Raw genomic sequence first — 12006 nt, 5'->3', positions numbered from 1 at the left:
CAGCTACATTCATTCAATCATTCATTTTGCATGCAGTACTGCTTATGCTCACTAGCGTCGCCCACACACTCGAGTACACAAACAAACAACCATTCACACTTACATTCCCATCTGTAGACAATCTACATCGTTACCTGAAACTCAGTTTAGTCCCTTGTATTAAGTCAAAGAACCAAATGTATGTTTGGAGTATTGAAAATAAATTGTAACTTGTTTTTTTCACTTTTGTTTTCTTTATTATTTACTTTTGAGCTGCTTGCAAATACCCAGTGCCTGAAAATAGAACTTTTCAAAAGCTAGTACATATCATTAGAAATAGACAATAAATATCATAATAGAATTATCAAACAACAAAATGGTGACTAATAACCCTGAAAACCACTTGCAGAAGTGGCTGGTGAGCAAAAAAAGTTAATGTCAAGCCCTGGTTACTTATTCTAGGAGGCTCAGTGGTTAGAGCATTGGTTTGGTAAAACAGGGGTTGTGGGTTCGTATCCCATTGGGGCCTCCACTCCCTGAGAAGGGCTGCGTCAGGAAAGGCATCCGGCGTAAAAATTGTGCCAAACAAATGTGTGTTCATCTGAGATGGCACGCTGTGGCGACCCCGAAAAGGACAAGCTGAAAGAAACTCCTCCTCCTCCTGGTTACTTATTCTACAAGGACGTAAGGTCCTTATGATAAGAGTTTCACTTACTGTGGGTGGCTTCTTCCTCCAGGAAATGCCTGTTGTACCAGACACACATACTTGCACATCATGCCAAGTGTCCATGCTCTGTTTTTGGCTCTGTCCTTGGATCTGGTTGTAGTAACCTGTAAACACAGACATAACTAAAGCTTAGTTTAAAGCACGTAAAACTAAGAAATTACTTGTATGGTTTACATTTATTTAAATATTTAATGACGCAGGTTAGTGACAGTTGATTTACAGTTTGTTCTCCATCACTATCAAAATTGCAGAATCAAATGTATCCTGCGCATCAAGTCTGAAATCAGAGTATTACAATGAGGTATTTATAGTGACTTTTGTATATTGGTTCTAACTGATTACACTGACGTTTCCTAAAAAAATAGAGCTACCAACTTCTTGAAATTCACTTCCTGAAAAAAAATTTTCCATAATTTCAAAATGTTAAGAACACTAGCATGGGTCACATATTGCAGTTTTGTGATGGGATAAAAATATTACTACATACTGTTCAATTGAACAACATAATCACTAAATTATAATTGTAATCGATAATTTATGACCTAAAGATTTATTATTTTTCACTGTTTTTATTACAGCAAAAAAGTCCACCTCCACTCCATGTATTATCCTGAAGCAGATGCACCTGTGTGAGATCAGTGAGATCAAAATTCATAGACATGCTTTTAAAAGAAAAAAAAAATAAGGTTGAAAATAGAATTGGTAAAGGTGATTTAATCCATTGGCATATTTCTAACAAAGGCACGTCGAAATTTCATTTCCTCTGATTCAGGCTATACCTGTGTCTGCAATTAAAAGGTTGATGCAATAAAAACATCTATCTGTCCATTTTCTTAGCCCCTTGTCCTCACAAGGGTCGCGGGAGTGCTGGAGCCAATCCCAGCTGTCAACAGGTAGGAGGCAGGGTGCACCCTGAACTGGTTGCCAGCCAATCGCAGGGCACATTGATACAAACTGCTGCACTCATAATCACGCCTAGGGGCAATTTGGAGTGTCCAATCAATGTTGCATGTTTTTGGTATGTGATTCGGCACCGCATCCACCAGTCACAGCTTTGGCGCCGTGTCCGCCGGTCACAGCTTCGGCTGGGGTGGCTCATCTTCGGCGCTGAGGTGGCTTATCACGGTGCCGAGCCAGGCCGCTTTACGGTGTTGTCATTGCTCACAGCTGAGTACACTACATACTGTCGGGGAATCTGTTGTTAGTTCAAAGTGATCCGCATTTAATGTAAATATGGCTCGAAATGATAGGATAATATTGATCCTGATACTTGACTCGATTTTGAGACGTTCTCTTCTTTGAAAAGAGCTTCCGTCTGTGAAGGGGCGTGTCACATAGTAGGAGCCACAGCTTGTTTTCAATAGCGAATGTCCGGGGTGACGTCACGGACCATAAATACAGCCAATATGGCGACCACTTGGATGTCGAATGAGACTTCCGCAACTTTGTACATAACGCGCTCTCCACTTTATTTTTAATTATTTTTTCGTGTAGACATTGGAGTGAATAATATGTATTTTTCATTTCACTATGTACTATATATTATATTATATATTTTAGAATGTTTAAAGGGATGACCCTTGACCTTTAAGATGGCCTTGACGTGCTGGTTCAAGCAGGGGAAATGTCCGTGCCATTAATGATTTCAAACCATGACGTCTTAGTGTATTACCAACATTGTAAGATATGTGCCTTGGCTGAATAAAGGTTGGGAATCACTGTTGTAGAGTACTGTACAGTGTGTTGAGAATAACAACACCACCAAGATGAAGCCAGCACCATGTTATACACTGAGAAAAGTGTTCTTTCGAGGCACTGTTCAGAAGATTAAAGGGTTAAAACATTGTTTGGAGTCAGAGAGTGGAAAATATAAAATGAGGTACAGATAATTATGGGATAGATTAAAAGATCTCCATAACTTTAAATTGCAAAGCAAAACCAGAGCGACGTGGAAGAAAACAGAACACTCCTTTTTAAATTAATTGAAGATTAGCCAGAATTGAAAATAGTCAGCCTGTGAGCAACTCCAGGGTGATCAAAAATAGCCTTTGTTTGGGTGTGAGTACTGTGAACATTACAAGAGGTCGTGTGATCCAATTCTACTGGCCCCATTAGCCACCATAAAGTCCCTCTATTTACAGAAAAAAAAGGAAGTGTCTTAACAATGTTAGAATTATCCAAAGAATGCATAAATTGGCCTAAAAAAACAAAACAAAAAAAGATGTAAAATTCTGTAGATTAATGATAATAAAATGTGTTTTGGGGGTTCAAGGGCCAAAGAGAGTTTATCAGATGTGCCCCCTTAAGACACCTTTCTTCTGATTGGTTGCCTTCTTTTTGAAGACTCACATGTGAGAGCACATGTGTTTGTAATGTTGACAGAGCTGGCTCGGGAGCAGAGAGGTCGGCAGAGATCTTTGCTAGTGACTTAGATAAGTTTGAGAAATTGGAATGGCCGGATTTCAGGCCTTGAGCCAGAAAAACAGAATGTGTTGATGATTTCAATTCTTATTTCACATTTACTGAGGAACAATAGAAACAATAATACATCACAAATATTCGAAAAAAAATCATTGAAAAATATACACGAACTTTAACTAGAGAAGCCTACACTTCCCTCTCCTAAGCCACTTCATCTAGCTACACCGAGACCAGGACAAAGATATACTATGACATGCAGTGTCCAAGAAAAAAAAACAATGAACTGTTAAGTCTCACCAGAATGTCCTCCATTCATGACGTCTCCATCTTGTGTTACACTGAGGGAAATTGGCTCCATTAACTCACAGCCCAGAGCATTGGTCAGCCCCTCCAGAGTGGCCAGATACTTTATCTTCAAGTCATACAGAGTGATGTCGCTGACCTTGACGGTTCGGTGGTTGAACTCACTGAGGAATTTCTTGAAGACATTGTTGATGCGGATGCGGGTCAAAATGTTACGCTGCTTTATGTTGGCGTTCAGCGCCTCTGGAATGAAATTCTTAAAGCTGCAGGAATGAAGACAGACAAAAAAGTAATCAGGGATATTTCTAAGTACCTGATGGGTATTAAGCCTCATTTGAAACTTTCCTAAATATTATGTATCATTAATGAATTAGTAGTTTAAGGTGTAAATCCTGAAAGATGTGCTTTGTTTTGAAGTCAACAAAAGTAACAAATCTATCTACAGTGCTGTGGAAAAGCATTGGCTACATTCTCAAATTCATATATTTTTGCAGTTTCCCAATTTAAAAGGGGAATTGCGGTGGTTTGGATTAAGAATGTATCCAATAGGTCATGTCATATGAACTGTATCTTGAAAATGTGATGTTAATCCTCTCTCATTTAATGGTGTTTTGAGAAGATGTTTATAAGCAATTGCGAATTTTCATGGGCACCGCTATTTTGGCGAGTCACGTGACCTACGTGCGCGGATGTGACGTATACGGCGCCGGACCAAAGGCTCGATTACATGGGACACCATTATGCCCAGCGCTGATTTTTCAGATTTATCCTTATCTGATGAATAAATAGCAATATCGGTTGATCGGGAAGCCGGGAGGAATACTTCCATACAGATTTGTACCTTAGCTGGAGCTCACTTGTCATTCCCGTCCGAAGACCGATCCAAATATTCAACATTATTTACAGCCACAGCTGTAATCTGCATGCGTGGATTGCCGTAAATAGTAACCAAGAAGTGTTGTGTGCTCAGAGCCAACAAAGAGAGTATAACAGTGAGTCAATGCTCCGTGCTATTACTATTCCCGCCATTGAGCATACAAAACAAAAATAATGTACAATGTTCAAGTGTTTGAGCCAGAATGTACCCAGGCGGACGTCGACATGTTGGGAGGAGCGTGGTGCTGACGACGAACAATAACAGTCCCATTATATGGACCGTGGAGATTTGATGCGTGGCCAGACTTTTTTTTTTTTTCCTTCCCCAAGTTGTACTTTTCAAGCACTCAGCTTCTCGCGTTCGACCGGCGGCGGGGATGGCGGGAGAGGGTGGCAGGGGGTTTGCATGCGTGCATCGCCGTAATTAATATCCAAGAAATGTTGTGTGCTCACACACACACACATATATATATATATATATATATATATATATATATATAATATATATATATATATATATATATGTATATGTATATATATATACACATATATATATGCCCATCCATCCATTTTCTTAACTACACGATAGTCGAAGGAATGCTGGAGCCTATCCTAGCTGTCAACGGAATGAATGTCAATGAAATTTGGGTGCGTTTTCTCAGTTTTGTTGCACAACACGTCGGCATCTTGGCTTAGCTAGAACGAATGGTCTGTAATGCTAAGCACCAGCGACGTCAGGGGCAGAGTCAAGGATGTTTCTTCCCCGTTCTGCTGTGAAAGCTGGCACACATCCAGATTTTGCTTGGATTTGAAAAATCTTCTTTATTTTCAATTTTTTTTTCAATTAATGTCCAAAATATATGTAATATTACTTCACATTGGAGGGTTTATTGTACATATGAAATTATAGTAACCTAAAGGCACGTAAAATGTTGTATCAAACTATTGATAAATACTGTATTAGATACAAAACAAACGACTCAATCAATTGAAACATCTTCTATAAATAATGCTCTCTACCACAAGAGCCGCAGACTTGTAACGACACATAGCCACGGGTCTTAGAATTGACTCCGGGTAGTACGAAAAGGACAGTACCGGACGCCCTTAGGGTCCTCGAAGGTTGATTTGATAAAAGTGCTTCTATATTACAGGGGGTAAGACTAGCAAGTGTTTTTAAAAACTAATAAAAAGTGCCTTAAAATCAACCCTGGTCTTTATCAGCAGACCAGGTGCAGAATTCTGCAATAGTTGCTAGGTATAATTAATATCTTTTGTTATTTTTGGGGTGACCAGAAAGGAGAGCATTACATAAATCAACGCAAATGTCGATAAAAGTGTGCATTAGCGCTACTCTGTTTTGAGAGAGACAGAGAGAGAGAGAGAACCAATGAGAAAAACAAGCAGACTGACTGTCTTTTCAGTCAGAAAGTCCAGTTTTCACTAAGTTATTGTTATTAAACAATGCTGTCTCAGTACTGTGATTTGTTTAAAATCCTGACTGAAAAGTTTTGTGCAGTCTTTTAGTCATCATAAAATTCTTTAATTCATGAATAATTTTCTCAAACATTTTACTGAAAAAAAAAAAAAATCAAGGACATATTGGACACTGGTCTGTAACTGGTTAGCTCTTCAAAGTTATATTTCTTCAGAGATGAAATAGTACCTGACTATAGACCAAAATTTTAAATCCTTCTACCCTCATATTTTTTTGCATTTCTGGTTGCCATTATGCTATATGTGCACAGATGCTAAAGTGAAGCATACCAAATTTTAGATTCTTAACATTTAATCAGTTCTGATTATATTAGCATTATAATTACATTTTTTTGTCATTTTCAGATTCATACTGTCCTCGTTCTCCATACAATTCCAATTAATGTCATCAGCAATAGCTCTTCAAAGAGTTCAACAGAAATTGCAGTATAGAAAATGAAAGATTGGGAAAATCAATTATTTGAAGGCATTCATGGATGTAAGTGGATCTCTTACTTGAGTTCTTGAGAAGCAGTGGACAGGGGTACACCAGTGCTCATGGCATAGTGGGTAATGGCTAGTACAGCCATTCCCAGGCACTCATTTTCAATCTCATGCTGCTCTGCCTCAGACAGGCATGTTCGAAGGGGTACCAAACCCGTGTGAAAATCGTGCTGACCCTAGAAGACAAAGACAAAATCAGCCATCAATTTGTACTGGTTTAACATTTGACCGAAAGTCACTCAGCCATCTGGAGGTTCTAGCTTTGCTATGGTATAACAATTCCTGGAGATCTTTGTTGCTAATGGTGCCCGGCGGTGTACTAATCAGGATCATTTACATCCATCCATTCTTTGTGCCACTTATCTTCACTAGGGCACATTGCTAAGACAACAAATCTTTTGTAGCCTCAGACTCTTATTACTACTAAGTACTAGATGTACAAAATGTTTAGTAGTGGTTCAAGATGTTCAATGTTTTTGTTCAAATGTTCAAAATATACTCAGAACTCTGCATGAAGTGTGAGTGGGGGATTGAGGGGGGGTGATGTTTTTTATGTTTTTTTTTCTAGAGTGACCAATGATGAAATGAAATAACCTTGTAAAAAAAATGCAAAACATATTTATTTTAAAGTATCTTGAGGATTCTTTGTAAATGTATGCTTGTGTGCCTTGCATAACCGCATGAGCGAATATTATACAACATAATTAACTTTAAACATTTTTTTGTAACTATCTGAGATCATGTTGATGATCACTAAACACTATACGAATGAAAATGCACACCTGGGCTGTGTCACTCACGTCAGTGGATTCGTCCAACTGCAGTGAGAAACACAATCTCTGATGTCCTTCCACACATCAGCCATGGCTTTTCAGAGCCGCGGAACTATACTGTCGTTGTTTGCACATGCGCGGTGAGTAAAGTTTAAAAAAAATATATGGCTGATGTCTATTTTTCTCGGAAAGCCATTGTGATTGACCGAAACTGCCTCGCAATCGATCGACGCATTGAGCACCCCTTTACATCACCTCCCACAAGAACATGAACACATAAAATACCTGATAAAAAAGGTAGTCTAGCGAGGCGGCGTCCAAGAGTGGTGTTCCTTCGGGTGTTTTCTGCTGGCTCAGGCCTCCTTTAATTTTACTGATGCAATGCCTCCAAACTGGAGACTCCCCTTCATTGGTGCCATGCCAATTCCTGAAATAAAACCTGACAGGCAAAGTAAAACTATTAAAGGCAAATACTTAATGCAAAAGTCCATTAAAAGTAGACATCATGACGACTGGATCGGCTTGATTGGTATTGACCGATAAATAGCATTGAAATTATTATTTATTTATATATATTATTTTTACTTTATTTCAATGTCATAATTCGCCAATCCGATCACTGACGTAATTGATGAGCTCCGCAAAAGACATTTACTCTATAATCGCCAACATGTACCGATGTGATGCAGTACTGTAACTATGTGACGGCTCTATAGTGTGGGACTTTTTTGTGATGACCCAAACAGACAACATGTAATCCCTGCATCACCCTATTGTATTGATAGGAATGCCACTTGCGTTATAAGCAGGACATGCCCCCACTGCAGTATAATTAGCTGCTGCAGGCAAGGATGCCTGGATGAAACAAAATTGTTGTCATATATATATATATATATATATATATATATATATATATATATACATACAACATATCTTTCAATAATGTATTCATTCTTTTTGAATGCAACATACCTTGCATTCCTCTCAGACTTGTGGTGCTATAATACACTAAAGAGTAAAAAAGAAATATATATGTACATTGTGCCTAATATGCCAGTGCTCTGTAACAAATGTCTGTCATTTCGCAACTGATTTTCATGAGGGTTTCTGTTGCAGCAATGCCAAAGCCTATGCTAATCAATGCACAAAATTTGAAAGATGACAATCATAAAATTATCAAATTGATTAAAAGAAATGCATGGCAAATTGGGTAACCAAGTAAACTAGGTAATTCAGCCTTTAAATGACAACATGATGTCCCCTTCTCAGAAATGTTTTTTTTTTTCTTGAACAGAAAAGACAACTTTTCCCTGACTAATTTGTTGTGAAAAAAAAAAAAAAAAAAATCAACCAATGAATTACAAAATTAACAGACCAAAAAAAAAAAAAAAAAAAAAAAACACCTGAATCTGAATTTCCCCATGTTATTAAGGAAGAAAGCTGTTCTCTAATGGGGAGCTGGAGTCCTCCTCCACTTTTCCTCCTTAGTTAAAGTTAATTATCAATCAACTGTGATCATATTGATTTTGTGTGTTTTTTAATAGATTTTACATCAATCTCATCGGCTTGATTGGTATTGGCCGATAGCTACCATTTTATGCCTGATTGGCTTTAATGTCATAATTTATCAATCGGTCAATCAGTTGGTGCTCCATAAAAGAAATCTTCTCCGTGTCACCGTCATGATACAGCTCGCAAGCAGGCAACAAAACGTTCTAGAAGCTTCGTAAGCATTAAAAGTTGTATGATGGTGTTCTTTCAAATCATGCTCAAAATGTCTGGTGTGTGTAAAGTAATTTAATTACAATAAAGTGATTTCATTAGAGTCAGTTTGATGTGGCTGAAAACTTAAACTGATGTCAGTGGCCAATCCTTGAAAGCCCCATAGAGGTCATTCAAGTTTTACCTTTTGTGTAAAATGCTAGAGAATACTTTTCCGGATACTCAGGATACAGTACACAAGTATATAGAGTAAATGAACAAGTCATTTAAATAGACACTATGCTCTATCTGGTGATCGAATTAGTGATTTTTTCTCTTTAAACTCACTGTTCGTTGATCTGCCCTCAAAACCAGATTGTATATAGCCTACTTTTTCATTTCTTTATAACACTGTATTCACTTATTTCTATATTGCACTACATTAATTTATAACCCCAAACTGATTTTTTTTTTTTTAAATACCGATATAACTTCATTTTGGGGCTGGAATGGATTAATTGCATTTCTATTCATTTCAATGGGAAACATTACCCCAGTTTAACAACGTTTTGGGTTCCAAAAGGGGTCAATGAACGAATTAAATTCATGACCTGAGGTTCCACTGAATAAATATTGACCTCAAATACATTCCAATGAACGGAGCTCAATCTCACCTCATGCGGTAATGTAACTTAATACTGGTCTCATCTGTGATCTTGAACTCATAGTTGGGTGGGCACCACATGCCAGTCACCTCATTGTACAGGCCAAAGAGGTTATGGCACAAAGGAGAAATTGCTGATGAAAGGGAGAGAAATGGGAAAACAAAATCATACGTGTTGTCAAATCCATCCCATATGGAACATTTTCATTCATGTATTCCCATTTTGACTCAACAAAATTCTGAATGTTTTTGCTTCCAATTTATCATTTGCTTAACTAGACTGGGAGACGTGGTGTGGGCGATATGAGTAAGCCCTGCAACTAGGTTGCCGGTTCATATCCCGATCTGAGCGAATGTTGTCACTGTGTCCCCAGCCTGGAATTGTATGCATTCCTCAGAATTGTGAGCCAGATGTGCTAACCAATCGTCCACCATGCTGCCCGCACATTGAGGTCATGGATCCAAATACAGGCCCTCGTGTGGCGTTTGTATGTTCTTCCCGTCCTAGCGTGGGTTTTTGCCAGGGACTCTGGGTTCCACCCGCACCATCATTCCTCCCACCAAAAACATACGTAGGTTACTTAAAGACTCTAAATTGTCCCTAGGTCAGAATTTTACCTGGGCTTGCTATAACAGACCAAATGTATGTAGACAAACTACTCTGAATAAATTAAGTTAGAATCGGGGGGAAAAAAAATGAAAATTATTTTCATTGATATTGAAATCACGTATGTGCACCTTGGCAAGTTCATTAAAAGACTTGGCGCAGAGTGCATCTTCAAACTTGTGTTTCAGATCCAGATGCAAATATACTACCTTGAAAATAAGGCTAAAATGTTGATCTACTTCTACATGTATTTTAATGTGAAACCCACATATTTTTATTGTACAACCAAAATAAAGGAATTTGTCTCACTATTCACATACACTACATTTAAAGATGAGTGTACCAACTTGCCATACACCACCCAACATCTCTTTGATAATGGCTGAGAAAGGATGGCTAAAACCAAATCAGAGGAACAGGGTCTTATTATTGTAAGTACAACAATAGTCACTTACAGCATTTCTTGGCAGCCTCCACACAGAGATCCTCTGAAGTGTAGCAACCTTTGAAGAACTCCAGCTGATGTACATCTGGTAAATAAAAGTGGATCTCCAAGCCCCAAGAGGAAGACGGAGAAGAGGGGAGTTGGGTCCTCCTGTTGGATCGCTTCATTTTTCCACAGAGTAGCCTGCTCAACTCCATCAGCCAATGATGTGACATTCAAAAACTAGATTAGGGCATGAGAATATACATTAAATTACTATGGGACAAAACATATAGTATCCAGAACCTATTTTCAAAAAAAGTTTGTACACACCAGTGAATGAACAGTGGGGGAAAAAAAATCTAAATTGAAAAAATTAGGTGATACAATTTGGACTTTGTGCCAGTGATGGCAAAGAGGCAACTTTGATGATGACCAGAGAACCAGAAATAGAACTTAGTGCAGCGTATGAAAATGATCCACGCATTTGTGTGATGGCTGCTCAGTACAGTAGATATTCATCAGTAATTCAGGGTTTCATTCAGAGGATGTGTAAGGATGACTGGACAACTATTTCAAAAGATTGTTCATTTGGGTCACAGATGGCTGACTTTGGACAAGTGGGTAACAACCTCGACTGTCTTTTGATTATGAATTTTGACTTGTTACATTAGGAGTCATCACGACAAGCCATTCACACAATTTGTTGGGCAAAGCCGGATGTCCTTGCTGATGCAACCCAGCATTTTTAATCAGGTCATGGGACTACAGTCTTTTGAACATAACACAGGAAAATTCTTGCCAACTGATCCACTCTTTTACTTAAAGTGCCCCTGACACAAAGTATGATTTTTATCGTTTTTTATGAAAAAAAAAAAAAAAGGCAGCCGGAATGGACCAATCCGTTTTTCACCACACGTCATGATGATGTCATATTTGGATTTTTGTCTCTCCCGCCATGAAGATCCTCTCGAAACATTCGTTTTGGAGAAGATGCAGGAAGTGACGTTTATTTCCAGATGCCCACACTGGCGGCTTCGTGTGTTTATATCAGTTTTACTGGTGGGAAAGTAGCGTTTTTTTTTTCCTGCATGTTCGCCAAAATGCCGTCTCGTTGTATTGCTGTATATTTCTCGAACACTCGGGAGGATGGATTCATATGGAAGTAAATATGTGCCACCAGGATTTGAATTAAAAATGCCACTGAAAATTTTATGTTGTAAAATTCACATTATTTCAAAGTGATCACATTTTGAATAGTTGTATTTCAATTTAACTTTTCAATGTTAACAAATTCACCATATAAAAAAATTCCACCTTTAAAATTAAAACGCAATATTTTCAGTCTCCTGAGATTCAACTGGCTTCAAATCGCTGTGTGAAATTCACTGTCTAAATTCAGTGTTAGGAAGGCAGGGTTACTTTAGGTGGGAACACAACACCCAGCCAATCCAGTTATACTTTCTTAGTCACGTGATGTCACGTACTAAGAAAGTGTAACTGGATTAGCTGGGTTAAGAAGGCAGGCTTACTTCAAGTCAGAACCCAACA

The 12006-nt window shown here is 38.3% G+C and overlaps 1 protein-coding gene across 4 annotated transcripts in view; it reads right to left on the bottom strand.

Annotated features, from left to right (window-relative positions):
• jak1 (Janus kinase 1) overlaps window positions 1-12006 on the bottom strand; it is a 57270-nt gene that overhangs the window by 27949 nt on the left and 17315 nt on the right. For all 4 annotated transcript variants that reach the window (XR_009795676.1, XM_061824491.1, XM_061824490.1 and 1 more), the window contains 6 exons: window positions 10487-10698; window positions 9435-9558; window positions 7345-7498; window positions 6299-6462; window positions 3425-3693; window positions 695-810 (listed from right to left, as the gene is read on the bottom strand). Coding sequence is in view for 3 of the 4 variants with exons in the window: in XM_061824491.1 (XP_061680475.1) it covers window positions 695-810; window positions 3425-3693; window positions 6299-6462; window positions 7345-7498; window positions 9435-9558; window positions 10487-10691 (1032 nt within the window). In the remaining variant the exon portion in view is untranslated. The remainder of the gene's footprint in view (window positions 1-694; window positions 811-3424; window positions 3694-6298; window positions 6463-7344; window positions 7499-9434; window positions 9559-10486; window positions 10699-12006) is intronic.

Source organism: Syngnathoides biaculeatus, chromosome 7 (genome assembly GCF_019802595.1).
Source record: "Syngnathoides biaculeatus isolate LvHL_M chromosome 7, ASM1980259v1, whole genome shotgun sequence".
In the NCBI taxonomy this organism is placed as follows: domain Eukaryota; kingdom Metazoa; phylum Chordata; class Actinopteri; order Syngnathiformes; family Syngnathidae; genus Syngnathoides; species Syngnathoides biaculeatus.
Note: the sequence above shows the minus strand (reverse complement) of the source record. Positions and strands in the feature narration are given on the sequence as shown.